General features: G+C 54.6%; 2 protein-coding genes across 6 annotated transcripts in view; one reads left to right on the plus strand and one right to left on the minus strand.

Moving 5' to 3' along the window:
• NARF (nuclear prelamin A recognition factor) overlaps positions 1-25058 on the plus strand; it is a 165835-nt gene that overhangs the window by 65385 nt on the left and 75392 nt on the right. The window lies entirely within an intron of this gene.
• Positions 1-25058, minus strand: part of OGFOD3 (2-oxoglutarate and iron dependent oxygenase domain containing 3) — a 27237-nt gene continuing 2179 nt past the window's right edge. For 2 of the 5 annotated variants that reach the window (XR_013405808.1, XR_013405809.1), the window contains 9 exons: positions 23555-23784; positions 19851-19926; positions 17484-17526; positions 14548-14612; positions 13583-13639; positions 12202-12355; positions 6594-6717; positions 1931-3200; positions 1-634 (listed from right to left, as the gene is read on the minus strand). Coding sequence is in view for 3 of the 5 variants with exons in the window: in XM_077969496.1 (XP_077825622.1) it covers positions 2954-3200; positions 6594-6778; positions 12181-12355; positions 13583-13639; positions 14548-14612; positions 17484-17526; positions 19851-19926; positions 23555-23784 (1078 nt within the window). In the remaining 2 variants the exon portion in view is untranslated. 5 annotated transcript variants of the gene reach the window in all.

Here is a 25058-nt window from a genome sequence, read left to right on the forward strand (position 1 = left end):
TTTGATTGTAATGAAACACTTTTACTTAAAAACAGATCACTCATCAGAGGACACGCTGGAGACTCCAGTTCCTCCCTGGAAACTTCTAGCGGAACCAATCACCCCGGAACCTTCTAGCGGAACCAATCACCCCGCATGGCTCCTGGAAGAGCCTCAGGCCGGCCACACCCGAGGCTTTCATCAGGTTCACTAGCACTTCTGGGGCAAAGCCCAGGGTGTGCGGATTCACTGCTGTGCTCAGTATTTTCCCACTTTTTTATTTTTAAAACATACCCAGACTTCAATGATAAAAATTTTTTTTTAGACAGGGTCTTGCTCTGTCTCCCAGGCTGGAGTGCAGTGGAGCCGTCACGGATTACTGCAGCCTCGACCTCCTGGGCTCAATCAGTCCTCCTGCCTCAGCTCTGAGTAGCGGGGACCACAGGAGCAGGCTGCCACGCCCAGCTACATTTTTAAAAAATTTCTTGTACAGACAGCATCTCACGATGTTGCCCAGATGGGTCTCCAGCTCCTGGGCTCAAGTGACCCTCCTGCCTCAGCCTCCCAAAGTGCTGGGATTACCAGCGTGAGCCATATGTTCCCACTTTAGAAGAAGGAAATTCTTCATCCTGGCTAACACGGTGAAACCTCGTCTCTACTCAAAATACAAAAAAACTAGCCGGGCAAGGTGGCGGTCGCCTGTAGTCCCAGCTACTCAGGAGGCTGAGGCAGGAGAATGGCTTTAACCCGGGAGGCGGAGCTTGCAGTGAGCCCAGATCGCGCCACCACACTCCAGCCTGGGCGACACAGCGAGACTCCGTTTCAAAAAAAAAGAAAAAGAAAGGAAATTCTTGCTTTGGCCCAAATATATTTCTTTGTCCAAGTACCTCTGTGATTATCATGAATAATAAACATAGCCATGAAAATGAAATGAAATCAAACTAATAATTACTTACTTCAAAAGCAGTTTAACCCATAACGAACCCAACACCCGCTTTCTTCAAATGCGTTTATCCTTTAGATGTGGCGAGAAGCCGGCGACATCGTCATTCACTCCAAGGTGACAGGATCAGGTTTCCATGCAGGGTTTTCCGCCTGCCCCGACCGTGACCACAGCCACGGACCCTCCGGAAAATCAAGACTGGGAGAAGCTCAAGGGTGGCCCAGGCTCAGGCAATTTCCCACCTAGGATGGGGCCCACCAGCCTGACCTGGAGAGCGTCTGTGAAGCAGCCGGCCCAGCGAGGGCAGCTTTGTCCACGAACCGGAGGTGGGCCTCATCCTCCCAGATCCATGGAGTCCTTCAGAATCGTGCGTCGCTCCCGTGTCCCACGTAGGAGGCCACGGGAGGGCGCGGGGGCCTGGGGGTGCCCGTCTCATCTGCCCAGAGCCTGCAGCCCTGACCAAGGAGGGCTCCTCATACACGGGCAGAAGCTGCGGACCCAGGGAGCCTATCCCATGCCATCCTCCGCATGTGGCCCGTGGCCCCAGTAGCCCTGAGACAGCCCGTGGTGCAGGAGGGGCCCTGGGCAAACTGAGGTGCGGCCCCCAAGTCCCCAGCACCCAGGGGTCACCACGCCTCGGCTGGCCTCACGCCCGCCCATTCCCAGGGCCCAGGAACGCCGCCCCTTTCTTTATCAACACCCAGAGCAGCTCCCGGGCCATAGGTGGGGCCTCCTCCAGTCAGAGGCACCTGTGCCAGGGGCTGGGGAACATGGATCTATGCCAGACAGGCTGAGGGAGGAGGGGCTGAGGCAGGAGGGGCCCAGGGAGGAGGGGCCCAGGCTCTCCCCAGGACGCTTCCAGGGCATCCAGGAGAGTCTGGCTTCGACACCACTCAGGGTGGGCGGCCGGCCCCCTCCCGGGAAGGTGCCCAAATCCCTGGACAGTCACCTCGGGGTGGCTGTGGGCAGAAACCGGGCTTGGCCTGCCCTCCCCGCCAGCCACCCCACCCGGGCCTCTCCACAGCTGGTCTATTCAGGGCTCCTGTGACCACCACTTTATTTTTATATTTTTAAGATGGAGTCTCACTCTGTCGCCCAGACTGGAGTGCAGTGGCGTGATCTCAGCTCACTGCAACCTCTGCCCCTCAGGTTCAAGCGATTCTCCTGCCTCAGTCTCCCCAGTAGCTGGGATTATAGGTGTGCGCCACCACGCCTGGCTGATTTGTTTTTGTAGTTTTTAGTAGAGATGGGGTTTCGCCATGTTGGCCAGGCTGGTCTTGAACTCCTGACTCAAGTGATCCTCCCGCCTCGGCCTCCCACAGTGCTGAGATTACAGGTGTGAGCCACTGCGCCCAGCCTGGCCATCAGTTTAATGCCAGGGCAAAGAGGGAGGAGGAGACCTAGCCTCGGCCCAGGAGAAGGCCCACGGGAGCCGGCACAGCGACGCCAAGAGCCTCCTTGGTGAGGACACTCGGACCCAGGCCCTCAGGATGCTGGCCGCTGACAGGGCCAAGCCTGGCGTGGTGGGGCCGTGGTGCCCATGGTGATTCGTGGGCCAGGAGCATTGGGGGTACACGCAGGGCTGTGGGAACGGTTGATGCTCACCTCCACCTGAATCCAGCAGAACCCCCACCCACCCCAAAGCGCACCATTGCTGCCTCCAGAGCCGCCACTCACAACCCTTCTCCAAAGCTGCCGCGGTTCGCTGATGCCGAGACCTCGAACGGAAGCTGCTGGCCCCACGTTTGTCCCCATTTACGGCTGATGCTTTAGCCAGTCTTCAATGGGCCGGGGGTTGCTCAACTTGGACGAGGCCACTCAGGTGGATGAGTCCTGTCCGTTCACAGATGGGGACTCGTGCCCCGTCCCCGTCCTGCTGGGTCCCTCTCCGAGGGAGGGGCTGGCCTCCAGCTCAGGCTCCCAGGCCTACAGCCCAAGCACACGCGATGCTGGAGAAGCGAAAAGCTGGTTCCCTCCATTTACTCACAGATGAAAAGATTAACACATCAGCAAATCAAAATCAGAGAATTCCTAAGGCACTCTGTGCAATGAATGGGAACGGGTGGACGTGGGGGTGGCGCACGGCTGGCGTGGCTGCCTCCACACGGGCCCTCCTGAAGTTATCTTGGTCCGGCTGCCAGCTACGGGAACGCTGGGTCCTCGATGCCGTGGTCGGGGTTGCAGCTGAAGGCGATGGTGATGGCATAGCGGGTGCCCCAGTGGACCTTCTCCACCCGGTGCAGGTTCTCGGACCCCGAGGTGAAGAAGGAGACGCGGCCTGGGAGAGGAGAAGAGAGACAGGTGACCACAGGGCCACACCCACACCACGGCCTTCAGAGGGTCTGCGGTCAACCCTAAAAAGCAACCCATCAACACGACCCACCGGGCAGGCTGGAGAAATCGCCCCTCTGGGAACTGCTTCTGCAGGAAGCAGGAGGAGCTGGAGAAACAAACCCAGCAATGCTCAGGGCACCTGTGGCGGAGGAGGGGCCCCCACGGGGACAGCAGGGACTCTCTGTGGTGGGCAGGACAGAGGAAGGAGCAGAAGATGAGGCCACCACTGGCTCCAGGCACCCCAGGCCATTTGGTCTCCTCAGCTCTCATGGGCCTTCCAGGTCTGACACTTCAGGATCTTATTTCTACTCACAGGTTGAGAACAAAAACCAAGCCCTGGGGGTGTTCTAACAAAGAATCAGGAAACACAAGTCAAGATAAAACATCCAACTTGCGAACACCTGTCTGGCTCCCTTCAAGGGGTGATAGAGACGACGCCTGAACCGGCAGCTTCCACAGCAGCAACCAGGGCCCAGGGCCCCGAGAGGTGCTGGAGGCAGGGACCTGTCTCAAGAGATGCCAGGTCATCTGCCTTAATATTGGAGTGGCACTGCCTACCCCACTGTAGAGTTCTACCAGTGGTGAACGCTTTTTTTCCAAAAAAAAAAAAAAAGAACTGCAGACACACTGATCTGTGTGACCTCACTCGAGCCTACAGAAGAGACAATTATATAATTTTTTTTTTTTTTGAGACGGAGTCTCACTCTGTTGCCCAGGCTGGAGTGCAGTGACACAATCTTGGCTCACTGCAAGCTCCGCCTCCCGGGTTCACGCCATTCTCCTGCCTCAGCCTCCCGAGTAACTGGGACTACAGGCGCCGCCACCACGCCCGGCTAGTTTTTTGTATTTTTTAGTAGAGACGGGGTTTCACTGTGTTAGCCAGGATGGTCTCGATTTCCCGACCTTGTGATCTGCCTGCCTCAGCCTCCCAAAGTGCTGGGATTACAGGCGTGAGCCACCACGCCCGGCTGACAATTATATAACTATTACCTAAATATCCCTCCATATACATAGGACTATATGTGTACAACATCAAATCACAGCTAAACACATAGATATACACAATTAGACAGATGTACGATATCAAATCACAGGTAAACACATAGATAAATACAATTAGACAGATGTACGATATCAAATCACAGGTAAACACATAGATAAATACAATTAGACAGATGTACAACATCAAATCACAGGTAAACACATAGATATACACAATTAGAGGCACATGCAGGAGACAGGTTGTTTTAATTATCCGGAAGAAGATGGTGATACGAAATGTTCGACTCAAGTATTTATCGTGCTTAAAATGACTAAGATCAAAATATGCTAAAAAGTTGTGTGATTTCGAGTCCCAGGAGGCTTCAGCTGCTTGACTTCTCCAGAAAACGTCTGTCTTGTGCTCTGTGAGTTTTTCATTTTCCAACAAAACTGCTGTGACTGGGACTTCCGGGACGAGCGCAGACAGGCCGGGGTGAGCGCAGACAGGCCGGGGCGGGCGCAGACAGGCTGGGGTGAGCGCGGACAGGCTGGGCTCCTGCTTACAGAGGCTGGACATCCAAACCCTTCCCCTGATGCAGAGATGACTCAGAACAACTGACATGAAGGCAGAGCGAGGCCAGGATGCAGTCAGGCCTAACGCCCCCAGTCCACGCCAGGGGAGACTGCGCCCAGGGCTGTGGCACACACGGCCTGAAGCCAGCTGCAGGGAATGGGCTTGGCCAGCCGCTGGCTGCAGCAGGAACTGTCCAACCTGTGGCCAGGGAGCAGCTGAGGGAGGCAGGATGGCAGGAAGTGGCCGGGCAGCTCAGGCCACCTGCCGCAGGTAGTCATGGAAAGAGAGAGTCCCTCAAACTGAGCTTGCAAACCAAAGTCCTGAGCTAACCTGAGAAAGGCAAGTACAAATAACAGGAATCTCAAAATAAACAAGCTGGAGATCTTAAAAGAGATAAAAGAGGCCGGGCGCGGTGGCTCAAGCCTGTAATCCCAGCACTTTGGGAGGCCGAGACGGGCGGATCACGAGGTTAGGAGATCGAGACCATCCTGGATAACACGGTGAAACCCCGTCTCTACTAAAAAAAATACAAAAAACTAGCCGGGCGAGGTGGCGGCGCCTGTAGTCCCAGCTACTCGGGAGGCTGAGTCAGGAGAATGGCAGGAACCCGGGGGGCGGAGCTTGCAGTGAGCTGAGATCTGGCCACTGCACTCCAGCCCGGGCGACACAGCCAGACTCCGTCTCAAAAAAAAAAAAAAAAAAAAAAAGAGATAAAAGAAAGAAGTCCTGACTGTCACATGGTCGCTGGTCTCACGGAGCAGCCAGGCAGGAGGAGCCCCCGTGCCGAGAGGACACGCCATAGGTGAGGGCAGTGCCCTGGGGACGGGTGAGGCATCGGTGGGTGGATGGCGCTGGCACAGTTCAGAGGGCTCCCAGGCCTGTGCGAGTTTCAGCTGCATCTGGGGTCAGGGCCGTGGGCTCCACCTGAGGAGGCCCCTAACAGGGGTTCCCCCCTCCCCACACCCTCCCACCCCAGGACCTGGGCTTGTGTCACCCACAAGTTCAAGGAGCAGACGACTGTCCGCTCGGCAAATGCTCCCTGGCACTGCTGTGTCTGCACCGGGCTGGGCATGGCTGGGGCTCTGGGGCTCTGGGACTGCAAGGTCCAGCGTGATGGGCTCTGAAGCCAGCACCGTAGAGACACCCGGTGAGGTTCCCAGCCACCAGCGAGGAGGGCACTTGGTCACCGACACTTGGCTGGGGCCTCGTCTAATCTTAGATCCCGAATCCTTTTGAGAAGGGTACAGAGGTGAATGCACTCCAGAAGGGAGGGAGGGGGACCCTGACCGCTAAGGGGACACACACCAGGGAGGGAGGGGACGGCGCCCGTCAAGGGGACACACACCAGGGAGGGAGGGGGACAGCGCCCATCAAGGGGACACACCGGGAAGGAGGGGGATGGCATCCGCCAAAGTGACGGGCACCAGAGAGGGAGGGGGACGGCGCCCATCAAGGTGACACACACCAGGGAGGGAGGGGACGGCGCCCGTCAAGGGGACACACACCAGGGAGGGAGGGGGACGGCACCTGTTAAGGTGATGGGCACCAGGGCATGGAGGGGAGCTCTGCCCCTGACTGACGGTGACCTCAGACACGTGGCCCTGTAGACACCGGCCTCCGGGGTGCTGGGACTGGCGCTGGACCTGGGAATCACTCAGCACCGGCCCGACACACAGCAGGTGCTCTGTGAACGCAGCCTCGCTCCCAGGGACATGCCCCTCACACCTGTGGTGCTTGCCTGAGCCAGGGGCCCCACGCCCAGGCCCCGCCCGTGCCTCCTACCCGCTCTCGGCTCCACCGTCTTGTTGGCGCCCTCCTCCATGAACACGAACCGCCCTCCGCCGAAGTCCTCCAGGTAGTCGGAGAGGTACAGCAGCGAGGTGTAGTCGAAGGAGCCGTAGGTCACCTGAGGGCAGAGCCGGGAGGAGGGGGCAGAACGGGCTCTCAGCATGCGGCCAGGGCAGGTGCTGCTTCTCTCTCTTATTTTTTATTTATTTATTTTTTGAGACACAGTCTCATTCCATTGCCCAGGCTGGAGTGCAGTGGCGTGATCTTGGCTCACTGCAACCTCCACCTCCTGGGTTCAAGCAATTCTCCTACCTCAGCTTCCCGAGTAGCTGGGACTACAGGCGCTCGCCACCACACCCAGCTAATTTTGTATTTTTAGTAGAGACAGGGTTTCACCTTGTTGGTCAGGCTGGTCTCGAACTCTTGACCTCAGGTGATCCACCTGCCTTGGCCTCCCAAAGTGCTGGGATTACGGGCGTGAGCCACTGCACACAGCCTCTTTTTTTTTTTTTTTTTTTAAATAGACAGGGTCTCACTTCTTTTACAGACAGCATCACTCAGGCTATAGTGCAGTCATAGCACTGTCATCGCTTACCATAACCCTGAACTCCTGGCTTTAAACAATCCTCCTGCCCCAGCATCCTGGGTAGCCAGGACCACAGGCGCACGCCACTACACCCAGCTAATTTTTTCAACCCACCTACCTTGGCCTCCCGGGTGCTGGGATTAGAGGCATGAGCCACTAAGCTGGCTAATTTTTGTATTTTTTGTAGAGGTTGGGGGGTCTCACTATAATGCCCAGGCTGGTCTCAAACTCTGGGCCCCGGGTAGTCCTCCCACCTCAGCCTCCCGGGTGCTAGGATTACAGGCGTGAGTCACCAACATCTGTGCTTCTTATCTTCCAGAAGGTAAATTCACAACACGTGTCGGCCCCATTAACGAGGCATTCGTTCCTTTGCAACTTTAAAACCCCTCTGTGTCGTCTCCAGCCCCATGCATTCTTGCCCAGGACTTCCCGTAAGCTCAAATGTTGGAGCAGCCGTGTTCCAGCAAAGGCTGCGGGCAGCAGGCTAGCCAGCAGGGTGCACACGCTGGGCTGGTCCCCCGGTGCCGGCCTCGCTGTCCACATGCGGGAACCGGAGGCAGGGGTGGACAGGCTTTTCTCCTTTCTTCAGAAGTGGAGCAATCCCAAACTTTTTAAAACTTGTAATAAAATGCAGACCCTAAGATTTGCCAGCTTAACTGTTTCTTCACTGTTTTGAAGCACAGTTCAGTGATGTTAAGCACATTCCCGGCGCTACACAGCCACCGCACCATCCTCTCCAGAACGTCTCATCCTCCCAGGCCGAAGCTCCGTCCCCAGGAAGCACTAACTCCCCACGCCCCCCAGCCCTGCCCTCTCCATTCTGCTTTCTGTCTCTGTGAACCTGGCGACTTTAGGGTCCCCACAGAGGTGGGATCAGGCACGATCTGTCCCTCCGTGACTGGCTCACTTCACTCAGGGGTCGCAGCACTCAGCTTCGGTTCCAGAACCCAGCCCGGGCCACACCCTGGGGATGAAGGGTGCTGAGGACCACACCCTGAGGGTGAAAGGTGCAGCCGCCAGGAGACCGGCTGCAAAGGGGAGGGCGCGTCTCATCCAGCTCAGCCATCGTGAGCACGTCCAGAGCGTGGAGGGAAAGAGACACTCTGGGGAGGGAAGGGGGATGGGGCTGCACCAGCGCGGAACTGGGCTCCCACTGTGCGGGCGCTGAGCTGGGCACACCACACACAACAGAGCCTTGTGTGCAGTGGAGACAGCCCAGGCTGGAAGGCAGACTCCGGACCCTCCCCCTGGGCAAGATGGCCTCCTCTGAGTTCTCCTGGGAAGGAGAGCAGGATGGCGCTGAGGCCCGGCCCCCAGTCCGACCTGCCAGTATCCACCTCACATAATCCGCTGCAGGGAAGCCCAGACTCAGGTGGTGCCCTGGGGAGGTGGGTCAAGCTCCCTCTCCCCGCCCCACCCAGCTGCCATGAGGCCCCTTGGGCTCAGCTCCCGTGGGCTTTGCCCCCTCCAGGCCTCATGGCTGCCCCCTGGAGTCCCCCCTTAAAAGCTTCCCAAACACAAGTCCGTGCCAGGCTCTGATTCTAGGGAGACCAGAGTAAGACAGACGTCAAGTGAGCAAAGCCACGGGCAGACTGCACCTGCCATCTATAAGAAGGAAACCACACCAGGATCCATGATCTGACAGACACAGCTGCCTTTTGGTATGCAATCGGAAGAAAGAACAATTGCCAGAACTGTTTGAAATGTGATTCTTTACAATTGACGGAATGTGGTATTCTTATGCGTTCGTTTTTATACACATACAGAAATTCAAAAAGGAGCTCTAAGATCTCAGGACTGTGGTTACCTGTAGGTGAGGGGATTACTGGTTCGCCTTTATATATATTTTACTTTTAAATCTTGTAGGATGTATCACGTATTCAAATATTCAAATTTTGACACATGATTTATTCAAAACTTAATTTAAAATAAAGTACACTGGCCAGAAGTCATAGCAAAACAGCTCTCCACAGAGCAACAAAAATCACCCCGGTTTCTAAACAGTTCTGTTTCACTGAAGTAAAATCTCTGCTAATTAGAAAAACACTAATCTTCAGACGCTACTTTGGTTTCCTGAGACAGAATTCGGTCGCGGGCCATGGAAGGAGCCAGGAGCGACAGGACCAGGGCAAATCCGCTGTCTGTGCTGGCGGAAGGCCAGTGAGTGCCGCGCAGTCGTGAAAAAGGAAGTGGTTAAAGCGATTACAGCAAAGCAGTGGTGCCGGCTGCTCCCAACACTGTAGCCCGAGAGGGAGAGAGGAGGATTGAAGGCAATCCCAGGCCTTTGGGTTCCTTCACTGTTCTTCTTCCCTTGGGTTTACCTTTTTTATTGAGACAGAGTCTCCCTCTGCCACCCAGACAGGGGTGCTGTGGCGTGATCTCAGTTCACTGCAACCTCCGCCTCCTGGGTTCAAGCAATTCTCCTGCCTCAGCCTCCTGGGTAGCTGGGACTACAGGCACCCACCAATACGTCCGGCTAATTTTTTGTATTTTACTTAATGGAGATGAGGTTTCACCGTGTTAGCCAGGATGGTCTCGATCTCCTGACCTCATGATCCGCCCGCTTCAGCCTCCCAAAGTGCTGGGATTACAGGCGTGAGCCACCATCCCCGGCCCTGGGTTTACCATTTTATTGCCAAGTAGCAGAGTGCCAAGATGGCAGATGCTGACTGCAGATTACAACTGCGATCTCTCTCCCTCCTGATTACAACTGAAACTGCACAGTGCGCATTTTGGGAGGCCGAGGTGGGCGGGTCATCTGAGGTCAGGAGTTCGAGACCAGCCTGGCCAACATGGTGAAAAACCATCTCTATTAAAAATACAAAAATTAGCCGGGTATGGTGGTGAGCCTGTAATCCCAGTTACTCGGGAGGCTGAGGCAGGAGAATGGCTTGAACCCGGGAGGCAGAGGTTGCAGTGAGCCGAGATCACGCCATGGCACTTCAACCTGGATGGCAGAGGGAGACTCTGTCTCAAGAAAAAAGAAAAAAGAAGAAAGAAAAAACAAAAAAGAAAAAAGAAAAAAAAGGCTGCACCTGAAGAATAATTTAGTAACAAATGTCACATGGCACAGAAAGCTGGCCGTCTATCTTACTGTCACAGCGGGCACAGCGGGGGAGTGAGAGTTTGATCTTCCCAGCCACGTGTTTTCTGGCTTTAACCTTGTATTTGAGCTTCAGCTCCACGGCTGACACAGTGCCACTCAACCACTTCCATCCAGGCTGACTGTATAAAGGGAACTCACAGCTTTTACACCATAAAAATCAACCTTAAAGAATGGTTACAATACCATTCTGTTTATTAGCTGTGCTTTACTTTTATCTTCTAAAATCTTTTGTTAAGGGCCAGGTGCGGTGGCTCACACCTGTAATCCCAGCACTTTGAGAGGCTGAGGCAGGTGGATTGCTTGAGGTCAGGAGTTTGAGGCCAGCCTGGCCAACATGGTGAAACCCCGTCTCTAATAAAAATACAAAAATTAGCTGGGCGTGGTGGTACATGCCCTGTAGTCCCAGCTACTTGGGAGGCTGAGGCAGGAGAACTGCTTGAACCCAGGAGGCAGAGGTTGTAGTGAGCCAAGATCGAGCCACTGCACTCCAGCCTGGATGACAGTACGAGACTCTCAAAAAAAAAAAAAGAAAGAAAGAAAAGAAAAGTCCGGGCATGGTGGCTCACACTTGTAATCCCAGCACTTTGGGAGGCCAAGGCAGGAAGATCACCTGAGGTCAGGAGTTTAAGAGCAGCCTGACCAACACAATGAAACCCCGTCTCTACTAAAAATACAAAAATTAGCCGAGCGTGGTGGTGCGCACCTGTAATAATCCCAGCTACTTGGGAGGCTAAGACAGGAGAATCACTTGAACACAGGAGGCAGAGGTTGCAGTGAGCCAAAATCGCACCATTGCACTCCAGCCTGGGCAACAAGAGCAAAACTCCATCTTAAAAAGAAAAGAAAAGAAAAGAAAAGAGAAATGGGATGGGCAATGGCTCTCGCCTATCATCCCAGCACCTTGGGAGGCCGAGGCGGGAGGATTGCTTCAGCCCATGAGGTCAAAGCCAGCCTGGACAGCATAGTGAGACCCTGTGTCTACAAAAAATTAGAAAAATGAGCCAGGCATCAGGGCACGCACCTGTGGTCCCAGCTATAGTCTTAGTCTCAGGCTGAGGCAGCAGGAGGGCTTGAGCCTGGGAGGTCAAAGTTGCAGTGAGCCATGACTGCACACCTGCACTCCAGCCTGGGTGACAGCCCTAACTCAAAAGAAATAAAAGAAATAAAGGTAGAAAGTGGTAGAAGGAAGCTCCCAGAGACAACACAGAGACCTGGGCCATGGAGAGCATGAGTGGCTGAGCAGAGGCCCATCTGCTGGAAGAGGTTGAGCATAAGTCTGTGAATAAATAACAATGAGGTAACCACAGGCCGTGTGGGCCGGGTTCTCCACTTCTTGTCACTATCAAATGAGAAATTTTATTTCTCCAACTCCATCAGTGAGACTGAGGGTGTGCCCTGAAGCCTCAGAGAGGAAGACATCTAAATGCTTACACCCACCGGGCACGGTGACTCACACCTGTAATCCCAGCACTTTGGGGGGCCAAGGAGGGAGGATTGCCTGAGCTCAGGATTTCAAGACCAGCCTCGCTAACATGGTGTAACCCCATCTCTACTAAAAATACAAAAATTAGCCGGGTCTGGTGGGGCGTGCCTGTAATCCCAGCTACTCGGGAGGCTGAGGCAGGAGAATCCCCTGAACCCAGGAGGCCGAGGTTGCAGTGAGCCAAAATTGCGCCACTGCACTCCAGCCTGGGCGACAGAGCAAGACTCTGCCTCAACCAATCAATCCTAACACTGTGCACACAACCGGCGGCTGCTGCAAAAGGCAGCCCTGTGGTAGACCCAGGACGCAGGAGAACGGGCCTCACCTCATCCACGTGCGCACTAGCCCTGCCCACATGCGCGCTCACTCTGTCCACGTGCGCGCTCACTCTGTCCACGCACACCACCCTGTCCGTGGGCACGCTCACCTTGTCCACGTGCGCGTGCCAGTACTCGTCATGCGCCGTCCGCGCCTCCGTGCTGTTTATGCGGGAGAAGAAGGTGGGCTTGGTCAGATGCAGCGAGGACGCGCTGATGCCGAAAGCCTCAGCGATGGTGAGCTGGACCTTCTGCCGCACCTCCCTGCAGAGGACATGACAGCCGTCAGCGCAGCCCCAGGCATAAGGGTCCCAACCCGTGGGCAGGGTCCCAGCCCGTGGGTCCCAACCCGTGGGCGGCAGGAAGAGGAACCAGCCCGCGCGCTCCAGACACGGGGCGGGGGCTCCCAAGCACACCGGCAACAGATACCGGCTCTGCCTGAGAAGGACGCAGCCCACAGCCCAGGCGCAGAACAGCCAGAGGCAGGCGCAAGACCACAGCAGCAGGACTGTGGGGAAGGAGAAGGGCACCTGTGGGATCCACGCTGGGGAGGCTGGTGTGGAGTCAGGCCCCAGATGCCAGAGCCCCCGGGCTGCATTTGCAGGGCCTGGAGCCCAGCCTTCTATTCAGCAAGGCAGAGGCTGCTGTCCCCTGACGTGGGCGTGTGGAGTGCGTGGAAGTGGAGTGGGGAGTGGGCGTGGAGCCTGCTAAATGTGGATGGGGTGTCTGTACTGGGGACAAGGGGACTCTCACTCAGAAGACCCCATGTGCCAGGCCAGAGTGGCTCTGAAATGGATATCTGGGTGGGCATGGGCCCATGCGGGGCACGAGGGGGCACTCGTGTGTCCTGGGATGGTTGCGTGACGCTTGGCTCCTCTGTCCTCATCTCAACCTGGGCTCCTCCAGCAGAATTTTTCTTTTTTTTTTGAAATGAGGCTTGTTCTGTCACCCAGGCTGGAGTGAAGTGGTCCAATCTCGGCTCACTGCAACCTCCACCTCTGGGGTTGAAGCAGTTGTCCTGCCTCAGCCTCCCGGGAAGCTGGGATTACAGGCGCCCGCCACCACACCCAACCAATTTTTGTACTTTTAGTAGAGATGGGGTTTCACCATGTTGGCTAGGCTAGTCTCGAACTCCTGACCTCAGGTGATCCACCTGCCTCACCTCCCAAAGTGCTGGGATTACAGGCACGAGCCACCGCACCCAGCCTCATCTGGCAGAATTTTAAAAACTGGTCTGATTTTACACAGCAAAAAATAAGAGGTCCTGACCAGGATGCAGCTGCAGGATTCCAGATCTGTTTCACTGACCTGGGCGCATCCTGGCCACGCTGGGCCTGCCCCGGCTTTTGCTCCATGAGATCTCGCCTCTGTGGGCCTGGCCCTAGCCCCTGGGCCTCTCTGTGGGGCCTCCCCAGACTGGCCAGGTCCATCACACCCCTCAGCCCCAGGCCACCCTGCCTGCAAACCCCCACCCACCTCACTCCTCCTTACCGGTATAACTGGAAGTCCTCCTCTGAGAAGATGTTCTGTATTTTATCCCCAAAGTATCTGTGAAAAAAGGAGTATTCACAAAGGTCACACTTCATTAATCTGTTGTTCATCTCCTTTCAGTTCAGCCATTCCTCAAGTCCCTGAAAATCAACTCAGAGCGACTCCATTTCCACAATGATAACTGCTATAAAGAAGGAGCTGGGGCCAGGTGCGACGGCTCCCGCCTGTAATCCCAGCACTTTGGGAGGCCAAGGCTGGCGGATCACCTAAGGTCAGGAATTCGAGACCATCCTGGCCAACATGGCGCAACCCCATCTCTACTAAAGATACAAAAAGTAGCTGGGCGTGGTGGTGCGCACCTGTAATCCCAGCTACTCAGGAGGCTGAGATGGGAAAATCGCTTGAACCCAGGAGGCTAAGGATGCAGTGAGTCGAGATTGTGCCACTGCACTCCGGCCTAGGCGACAGAGCGAGACTCCATCTCAAAATTATAATAATAATAATAAAAACAAAGAAGGAGCCAGCCGGGAGTGGGACCCGGGGCTAATGCATGAGGCTGACACGGATCCAGGCGGGGAGGGTCTCTTTGCTCTCTCGGGGCCTCATGGAGCATCAGAGGCCCCATCGGATTCTTGGAGCTGCTCCTGGGAGCCTCCCACCTCTGCTGCCTCTTGCTCCCATCCCTTCTGTCCCTCGGCCCACAAAAAACACCAGATTCCCCTAAAGCTTCATGAACAAGCCCCCTGCGCACAGGCTGTAGAGAGCCCACACCTCCCGCTCCTGCGTCCCAGCGAGCCACAAGGGAACTGGCCAACATCACAGCCACTGAGGCCCTGAGGCTGCACCAAGCCAGATCCTCCCTCCCGTGTCCGCGTGTCCACGTATCTACGTGTCCATGGCTAGGAGGCACGGAGCCGCTCACTTGGCTTTTAGAGCCAGCACTGAGGTCACGCTGCAGCGCTCACCTGTACAGGTTCACAAAGTGCTTCCCCACAGACAGGGCCCCTGAGTGCAGGTCCAGAATGGATGCCTGGAAAAGACGTTGTGGAGTAAAGCTTGCAGCCGCAGCAATGGCAACGGCTGTTAAAAGTCACAGATGGTAAATGCGAGTTACCAAGGTCTGTCCTGCACACACCTCAGGTTTGTTTTGTTTTTTTGTTTGTTTTGTAAAAAGGATCTTACTCTGTTGCCCAGGCTAGGGTGCAGTGGCACAATCTCAGCTCATTGCAGCCTCAATATTCCAGGCTCCAGGCCAAGCAATCCTCCCACCCTCTGCCTCCCAAGTAACTGGAACTAAAGGCACTCGCCACCACACCCGGCTAATTTTTCTTTTTTCAGTAGAGATGGGGTCTCACTATATTACCCAGGCTGGTCTCAAACTCCTGGGCTCAAGTGATCCTCCCACCACAGCCTCCCAACGTACTGGGATTACAGGTATGAGCCACTGCACCCAGCCTCAACCCAGGACCTTCTTAAAATCCTCCCAGACCAGCCAGGTGCAGCGGCTCACACCTGTAATCTCAGCACTTTGGGAGGCTGAGTCAGGTGGATTGCTTGAGGCCAGGAGTTCAAAACCAGCCTGGCTAACATGGTGAAACCCCATCTCTACTAAAAATACAAAATTAACCAGGCGTGGTGGCGGGCTGTAATCCCAGCTGTAATCCCAGCTACTTGGGAGGCTGAGGCAGGAGAATCGCTTGAATCTGGGAGGCAGAGGTTGCAGCAAGCCAAGATCGCACCATTGCACTCCAGCCTGGGCTACAAGAACGAAACTCCATCTCAAAAAAAAAAAAAAAAAAAAAAAAAAATTCCCGGACCAAACACTTTTGTTCCCTGTGACCTAAAGAACAAGAACCAGGGGACGGGCATGGTGGCACGTGTGGGCTGTTTTCAGTCTGGCGCCGCCTCTGTGCAGCTCCATGCCGGTCACAATCACGTGTCCCCGTAGGCAAGTGTTGACTTCTCTCGAGCAAACGTCTCACAGCAGTGCTCCCACCTTGGCCTCCTGGGTGGCTGGCGCCACAGCACGGACCATGCCAGGCCTGAGTCGTCACTTTGTAAGGCACTGAAGTGTTTCTTGCCCGACCATCCACCTCTCAGTCCTTCCCCACATCCTCAGAGGAAGAGGCTTCCAGCCCACGTCAGTCACCCCACCTATGACCCCAGAGGAGCCCCACTGCTGCCCCTTCCTCATCGTCACGGCCACTGGTCCTGCGGCACCAACCTAGCGTGGGCCTGTTGAATGGTAACTGAACCCAACGCAGCGGCCCAGCCAGCTCTGTGCAGGACAACTTCCCATGTGAACGTGGAGGAAGTGGTGAAACACAAACCCACCCACTCACAGATCTGTAACAGATAGCCCCCAAACTGAACCAAACCAAATTGAAATAAAACAAGGAACTCAGGCAGGGTATGGCAGCTCACGCCTGTAATCCCAACACTCTGAGGGATCAAGGCAGGTGGGTCACCTGAGGTCTGGAGTTCGAGACCAGCCTAACACGGTGAAACCTCGTCTCTACTTAAAATGCAAAAATTAGCTGGGTATCGTGGCACATGCCTGTAATCCCAGCTACTCAGGAGGCTGAGGCAGGAGAATCGCTTGAACCCAGGAGTTGGAGGTTGCAGTGAGCGGAGATCGCCCCACTGCACTCCAGCCAGGGCAACAGAGCGAGACTCCGTCTCAAAAAAAAAAAAAAAGGAACTTAATTTTCAGAACCCAAGAGAAAAGAGTTTGCAGAAAAAAAGTCACACAGACCATCATAGAAATATTTTGAAATTCTTGAAGAGTCTATAAATTAATTTCTTAGAAGTTTCAAAGATGCAGAAAGACTCAGGTCTATTCAGTGATTATAATTCAAAGCGATCACCAAATACACAGAGATAAACAGATCTTCAGACAATTCCACACACCAAGCAAGAAAATAACCCTGAGGAAACCGCATGGGAATTTGCGCTAACACCAGCTGCACTGGGGACTGACTCTCAGCCACTGCCCGTCAGGAAGGTGAGACCACGGCGGGTGCTGACTCCGTGATCCCTGTGGCTGCGGTAACACAAACCAGGGCTTTAAAACAACACGAGTTTATTCTCTCACAGTTCGGGAGCCCAGAAGTCCAAAATCGAGGTGTGGCCGGGGCCCTGCTCCCTCCCAGGGCTCCAGGGGAGGTGCTGCCCGCCTCTTCCCATAGCCCCACCACTCCCATCTCTGCCTCCGTCTTCACAGGACCTTTTCCTCCTCCCCCTCAAATCTCCCCCTGCCTCTCTCTCCTATGGGCACTTGCCATTGGATTTAGGACCCAAAATCCCGGATGATCTCATCTTGAGATCCTTAAGTTAATTACATCTGCAAAGGTCCCTTTTACAAATCAGATCATGTCCACGGGCTCCAGGTGAACACATTCTCCGAGGCCATCAGCCGACACCCTGCAGCGTCACACAGGGGACGACAGCCCCACAGGGCGTCCATGGAAGCATCCAGTTCGGAGGTTGCAGGATGCATTGCAGCATGTCTGTCCCACGGAGGCTCTGCTGTTTCCCGGCAGCTCCCCGCGTCCAGCACACACAGCCATCTCCTCGCTGGGCTCCCACCCCTCTCCCTTGCTGGCTCTCTGCTTCCAACCCCCTCTATTCCCCCAACGTGAACTGGAGCCAGGCAGGCTGTGACATGCCATGAAGAGATGGCCACACACATCTAAGGACACACTCTTCCCAACGAGGGTCTGCTGCACAGGTTTCAGTCAGGTGCAGCTGCTGCAGCTGGTGCTGAGAAACACCATGGTGGGCCCCACCCACATTTGGGGGCATGCAGGGAACCCTGCACGTCTGTGCCTTCCCCTTCCCATCCAAGTGAGAGCAAAGTTAAAGGGTGAAATAAAGGGGGCAGGAACTACATTCAACTCACCCCTCCGTCAGATCCTCCCAGGGAGAGCCCCTTCTCAGCTATGCTGTAGGGAGAAAATAATTCGGAATTTAGTTACTGGAATTGTCTATAATGTATCATCTAGGCAAAACGTCAATCAGCACAATTAATGCAATGTTAGTGGGTCCTGCACGTTTAATGTTTATGATGTAAACAAATGTTTAGACCAAAGGACTCAACTTTCTTTTTTTTTTTTTTTTTTTTTTGTGAGACGGAGTCTTGCTCTGTCACCCAGGCTGGAGTACAGTGGCCGGATCTCAGCTCACTGCAAGCTCCGCCTCCCGGGTTTACGCCATTCTCCTGGCTCAGCCTCCCGAGTAGCTGGGACTACAGGCGCCCGCCACCTCGCCCGGCTAGTTTTTTTTTTTGTATTTTTAGTAGAGACGGGGTTTCACCGTGTTAGCCAGGATGGTCTCGATCTCCTGACCTCGTGATCTGCCCGTCTCGGCCTCCCAAAGTGCTGGGATTACAGGCTTGAGCCACCGCGCCCGGCTGTCTTGTCAATATTTGACTCAGCTTAGAAACGACTGGGCTTCAGCACTTTGGGAGGCCAAGGCGGGTAGATCACAAGGTCAGGAGTTCGAGACCAGCCTGGCCAACATAGTGAAAACCCGTCTCAACTAAAAATACAAAAATTAGCCAGTTGTGATGGCAGGTGCCTATAATCCCAGCTACTCTGGAGGCTGAGCCAGGAGAATCACCTGAACCCGGGAGGCAGAGGTTGCAGTGAGCCAAGATCATGCCACCGCACTCCAGCCTGGACAACAAAGCAAGACTCAGTCAAGAAAGAAAGAGAGAGAGAGAGACAGAGAGAGAGAGACGGAGGGAGGGACGGAGGGAGGGAGGGAGGGAAGACATGAATGGCTGGGCTTAATCTCTCATCTTCAACATTGAAAGCCACCTGGGCCAAGCTAAGGAGCCTAGGGAGCATCTAGGGGAGGGCCCGCTGCTCCCCATCTCTCCTGGGACCTCAGGCAGGTGGGGGAAGCTTTGAGATTCACCAGCTCAGGAGATAGGGGCCCTGCCCACAGTGGGAGAAAGACACATACGCGCCAGCAGTGCTGGACCAGAGAGGACCGCCCCCAGCTGCCACAGGTGCTGGGAGCCGCCTATGGACACCAAGCGGGGACACGCTGGTGCCTCAGTGAGACGCAGTAACCCCACGTGGAGCTAGGCAGCATCCTTGGGGGCAGGCTCCCTGGGGAGAATCTCAGGGCAGGGCACGTGGCCCAGGGCTGCACACGCTTAGCATCTCAACAAGTGGTTGGAAAATCAAAACTTTCTTTTAAGATCTCAGTAAGAAAAGTCCAGCACCAGCAGCCTCTGAGTGGCGTCCTGTGCTGCCACAAGTCACAGCCAGGTGGGCTGAAGGGCTCCTTGGAGGCAGTTTCAGGGCAGACACTGAGTGGTCATTGAGCAGTGTCCTGGAGGCTCTGTGGGGAGCAACGGGCACTCAGCAGCAGTCCCCAGAGGCGGCCATGACCTCTGCAGAGGAGCCCGGGCCTCCAGGTACTCTCTCAGCTACTGTTTCACTAAGGGCCACGGTCTCCTCTTCTGAAATTGGAAAATCTGAGCTTGGCCCTTGAAAGCACATAATTCTTTTTTTTTTTTTTTTTTTTTTTTTTTTGAGACAGAATCTCACTCTGTTACCCAGGCTGGAGTGCAATGGCACGATCTTGGCTCACTGCAAGCTCCACCTCCGGGGTTCAAGCGATTCTCCTGTCTCAGCCTCCTGAGTAGCTGGGATTACAGATGCGTGCCATCACGCCTGGCTAATTTTTTGTATTTTAGTAGAGACGGGGTTTCGCCATGAGCCCAAGCTGGTCTCAAACTCCTGAGCTCAGGCAATCCACCCACCTTGGCTTCCCCAGGTGCTAGGATTACAGGCATGAGCCACTGCACCCAGCGCGGAAATTCTTAAAAAATTATAATATAATCTTCTTTTTTTTTTTTTTTTTTGAGATGGAGTCTTGCTCTGTCGCCCAGGGTGGAGTGCAGTGGTGCAATCTCGGCTCACTGAAACCTCTGCATCCCAGGTTCCAGCAATTCTCCTGCCTCAGCCTCCCAGGTAGCTGGGACTACAGGTGCCTGCCACCACGCCCAGCTAATTTTTTGTATTTTAGTGGAGACAGGATTTCACCGTGTTGCCTAGGCTGGTCTCGAACTCCTGAACTTAGGCAATCTGCCTGCCTCGGTCTCCCAAAGTGCTAGGATTACAGGCATGAGCCACCGAGCCCAGCAATAAAATCTTTAAAACCGCTTTATTACTAATAATGCTCTGCTTCCCGCCCTGGCCCCACTCCGCGTGTGTTTGTTTAAATCCCACCGTGCTTAGGGACGGGCGGTTACCTGCGAATCTGCTCCGCTTCCTCCCTGGTGATGACGACATCAGTGACACCTCTGCCGCATTTCCTGGGGGTGCAGCCTGGGAGGGGACAGCCAGGGTGAGATGCAGTTTCCAAGGCCACCGGCGCATGCCCTTCCAGGGGATAGGGGCCACAGCTGGCTAATACGCCCGGTCAAATGTGAATTTCAGACACACAACCGCAGCTCTCCAGAGTGCATGCGCTTTGTGCAGTGTATCTGGAGTTCATGTCTCATTGGGCGTCCTTGGCTTCCAGTGGCTCCAACTGGAGATTTAATCCAGAAGCACCTGTTGCTGCCCCAAACCTTGGGAAAACCACAGAAGCCCCAGACACGGCGTCGACAGCATTCCTGAACCATCACTGACTGCAGATCCAGACACCCACAGGCACCGTCAGAAAACCCTCCTGAGACCACCAGAGCGGAAAATCCTCCTGTGACCACCAGAGCGGAAAATCCTCCTGTGACCACCAGAGCGGAAAATCCTCCTGAGACCACCGGAGCGGAAAACCCTCCTGAGACCAGAGCGGAGCTTGTGGGTCTGGCCTCAGTCCTTCCCCAGGGCACAGCGAACTGTTCCCCACATCCCCCTGTCTCTCCCTGTACCTCGGTGACCTGCGGAGGCTGAGAGAGAAAAGGAAGAAGCAGCTCAAATGGGGGTCAGGGTGGTCGGGGGCAGGGACGGGGCAGGGTCGTTGGGACAGGAGCAAGATGGTCGGGGCAGGAGCAGGGTTGTCGGGGCAGGGGCAGAGACAGGGTCGTTTGGGGCAGGGGCAGGGTCGTTGGGGCAGGATCAGAGTGGACAGGAAAGAGTCAGGGTCATTGGTGCAGGGGCAGGGTGGATGGGGCAGGGTGGTCAGGCAGGGTTAGGGTGTTTGGGGCAGGGTGGTCGGGGCAGGGGCAGAGTCGTTGGGACAGGGACAGGGTGGTTGAGGCAGCATCGCCCAGATGCACAAGGTACAGCAGACTGTCAGAGAGGGGCCCAGCGACCCGCCCCTGTGGTTTGGTATGAAGTGCAGCTGGCTTTGTGCGCTGGGCAGGCCGCAGGCCATGCCTGACTATGAGACGGCAGCCCACAAGCACCAGGACATGGGGCCAACCGGGACTCCACAATTTGCTTTTCCTCCCTCTCCCTACATCCTGCCTAGAAAGCCAACCCTGAGCCTGGACGTGAAGCCTCCCTCTCGGGACCATGGGAATAAAAGCCTCGCACTCAGGGCTGAGCGCCAGCATCAGGGGCTTGGACCCAGGCATCACATGGCACCGCAATGACCTTGTTCCAGGAGATAAACAAAGCTCCACTTGGTTGAATATCAGGGAAGGGGGGCTGTAGTTACATGTGGTTAAATGATCTAAAGGACATAGTCTTTTTATTTCAAAAACAGAAAGTCATTTTATGCTTTTTTATAAAATTTCCCCCACTAAACATGAGGACACAGGAAAGCGGAAAGCAAACGGCAAATGCAATGAGAGCCACACAGGCCTGTGGCACAGCCTCTGTACTAGCAACGAGAATCACTAGAGGGAAGAGAGGGTCCCCTGTGGCACAGGAGCGACTCGACAGGAAGGGGAAGGGACAGCAAACAGCAGACAACATTGTCCCACGACACATATGGCAGCCAAAGCAGAGACGCTGCTGGGTCCACACTCAGTGGAGATTCTGATGCCCCTTTCCATAACTGGTGGGTGAAGGGGACAGAAACTGGTGACGAGAATTTGTGCACATGAGCGTGGGTCAGGAGAAATACCCATAAAGTTGTAAAAAATGACCAAAAATCCCATGCATTTAGAAATTTTTTAAATTTCCAAGTAACTCATGAGTTAAAAAACAATAATAATGAAAATTAGAGGCCGGGGTAGTGGCTCATACCTGTAACCCCAGCGCCTTGGGAGGCCAACGCGGGTGGATCACCTGAGGTCAGGAGTTCGAGATCTGCCTGGGAAACATGGGTGAAATCCCGTCTCTACTAAAGTTACAAAAATTAGCCAGACATGGTGGCAGGTGCCTGTAGCCCCAGCTACTCAGGGGGCTGAGGCAGGAGAATCACTTGAACCCAAGAGGCTTGGCGGAGGTTGCAGTGAGACAGATCACGCCACTGCACTCCAGCCTGGGCAACAGAGTGAGTAACACTCTGTCCACAAAAAAAAAAAAAAGAAAAAAGAAAGAAAGAAAAAGAAAATACATCAAACCATTTGTTTTATTGTAAAATACATACAACATAGAATTTACCATTTTAACCAAGCTTTTTAAAAAGTGTGCAGTGTGGTGGCATCAGGCACAATTGCATCGGGCAGCCATCACTAGCACCACCTCCAGAACTTTTCCACCTCCCCCAGGTGAAATCCCAAACCCATTAAACATGGACTTCCCATCCCCCCTCCCTCATTCCAACTCTTTTCTTTTTTGGCAGGGGTCAGGATCTCGCTCTGTCACCCAGGATGGAGTGCAGTGGTGCACTCTAGGCTCACTGCAGCCCCGACCTCTCGACCTCCCAACCTCCTGGGTTCAAGTGATTCTCCCACCTCTGCCTCTTGAGCTGGGGGTACAGGCGTGCACCACCGCACCTGGCTCATTTTTTATTTTGTAGAGATGGGGTCTCACTGTGTTTCCCAGTCTGGTCTTGAACTCCTGGCCTCAAGCGATCCTCCTGTCTGGGCTTCCCAAAGTGCTGGGATTGAGGATGAGCCACTGCTCCAGGCCATTCCAACCATTTTTAATGTCGATAAATTATTAATGATCGCAAGAAAAAATTCTGCTTGGTGCTGGCATTCAAAAAAGAGTTTTGCAAAGCTGGGATGTTAGAGAACTGCTAAGAAAGAGAGAGCACCCACAACAACCCGCAACAGAAACACTTTCATTTTCCTGACCCCGAGGCGGTCGCGTCCCTCCCTGCGGCGCAGCTGGGACCACGTTCACGTGCGTCACAACAGCGCCCCTTTGTGGAAGAACTTGGCAATCTTTTCTTGGTTCAAGTGCAAAGCATTGAATTGAATTTTTTAAAACCTGAATTCTGCCTCAAAAACCCAGTCGCGCATCTTGGATTTTTAAAACTAAGATTTTTTAAACATCCAGATAGCATGGAATGCTCAAGAAAACAGAAGTGACAGGAGGCCTACAGGCAGCGGGGTCTGCACTGGCCGGCCCGGTCAGCCCAGCTCCGGGGCCGTCCGCTCTCCAGGGTGCTGAACCCCCGGCCCTGCTAACCGCAGCGCTGCTCCAGGCTCTGGGCTGCCCTGGAACCACCACCACCCCCATATCAGGCCCAGGCAGAACGGGAGCGGGGGAGACGAGCTGGGGCACAGGACAGCAGAAGGGCTGCCGGTCGTTCCTTGTTACATTTTCCCCAACATTCTCCGACTGTACCACATTCTCCAGTCAAAAAATCTTTCTGGTTTTGACTTTCTCATCCCTATCTTTCTAAGGCAAACCATCTCCTCCGCTGGACCGCACAGCTTACTAAAACGCTGACCGTGGCCGGGCAGTGATGGGCAGGGCCCGAAACACCTGCACTCCCAGCCAGGTGTGGACTAGCCAGCCTGCAGGAGGGGAGAGGCCATCTGCTACCCCCAAGCATACCACATCCAACCCAATTCCCACCCCTTCGTCTCAGCCAATGTCCTTTAACCACATTGAGTCTCATTTTAACGCGTTGCTTTTCTGAACTACCGCAGAGCCTGTGGCACTGTACCTTCAAACCTGCGATGACTGTCGTAGTCCTCAGAGCAGGGCACCTCGATGAATCTCCCCGCCACCACCTCGCCACGGCGGGCCAGGACCTCTGTGACCCCGTCTTCGGCCCCTAAGTTGCTCCAGAGCAGGAGTGTGGTGAGCACAAGGCCGGCCCCCAGGCCCGCAGTTCTTAGCCACGGCCTCTGCCACAGCCTCTGCACCTCCCGCGGGGATCGGTCCTTCTTGGTGCTGAGAACAGAAAACAGGCCACGTCACCCAAACGCGGAGTGAGCCAGAGAAAACGCTCCCCAATCATCAAAGTGCATGCGCCATGACCCGGCCTTCACTCACACCTCACCCCCGAAACGAGGGCTTCCTGCCTGGGGCCAGCGCTGTCCACTCAGGAGACACGGACTCTTCCCTCCCTTTCCCTTCAGGGGTCTCCAATACACACTAGCTGCCTCCTGAGCCAGGGAGTTTGAGAAACACTGCAATAGAGACCCATGGGTTTTAAGCAGAAGAAGAAAAAAAAAAAAAGGCCAGACATGCTCCTTATAAAGGCCACTTGAGGCAGGCGCAGTGGCTCATGCCTGTAATCCCAGCACTTTGGGAGGCCGAGGCGGGCAGATCACCTGAGGTCAGGAGTTCGAGACCAGCCTGACCAACATGGTGAAACCCTGTCTCTACTAAATACAAAAAAAAAAAATTAACCCGGCGTGGTGGAACATGCCTGTAGTCCCAGCTACTCGGGAGGCTGAGGCAGGAGAATCATTTGAACCCAGGAGGCGGAGGTTGCAGTGACCCAAGATTGTGCCATTGCACTCCAGCCTGGGCAATGAGAGCAAAACTCCATCTAAATAAATAAATAAATGCCACTTTAATGTGAGATGTTTCACAACAAAATAAGGATGTTTAAAAGGGTTTGCTTAGCAAAATGGGACAGGATGGGGTGCCCTGTGGTGCAGCTGTTCTAGGACAGGCTGGTAGTGATGGGGGCCTCCATGCAGGGGTGAACCCTAAGGACAGGGGCCGCTGGAGGAAGGCTGTTTCCAGAGTGGGGCAGAGGTGAGCCCCCTACAGCTCAGGTATTCCATCAGGGCCGCACTCACTCCCCTCCTGTAAAATAAGCTTCACATCTGCTCCAAGGAGCAGGTGTTGGGTCTGTCCCACCACTGAGAAGAGAAGGGCTTTGGACACATGTATTTCCAAAACTTGAATAAAGGCTCATTTAAGGTATATTAGGACAATATTTCTTTTATTTATTTATTTTTATTTATTTATTTTTTTGAGATAGAGTTTCACTCTTGTTGCCCAGGCTGGAGTGCAATGGCACCATCTCGGCTCACTGCAACCTCTGCCTCCCAGGCTCAAGCAATTCTCCTGCCTCAGCCTCCTAAGTAGCTGGGATTACAGGTGTGCACCACCACACACAGCTATTTTTTTGTATTTTTAGTAGTAAAGATGGGGTTTCACCATGTTGGTCAGGCTGGTCTCGAACTCCTGACCTCAAGTAATCTGACCAC

Source organism: Macaca mulatta, chromosome 16 (genome assembly GCF_049350105.2).
Source record: "Macaca mulatta isolate MMU2019108-1 chromosome 16, T2T-MMU8v2.0, whole genome shotgun sequence".
NCBI classification, from domain to species: domain Eukaryota; kingdom Metazoa; phylum Chordata; class Mammalia; order Primates; family Cercopithecidae; genus Macaca; species Macaca mulatta.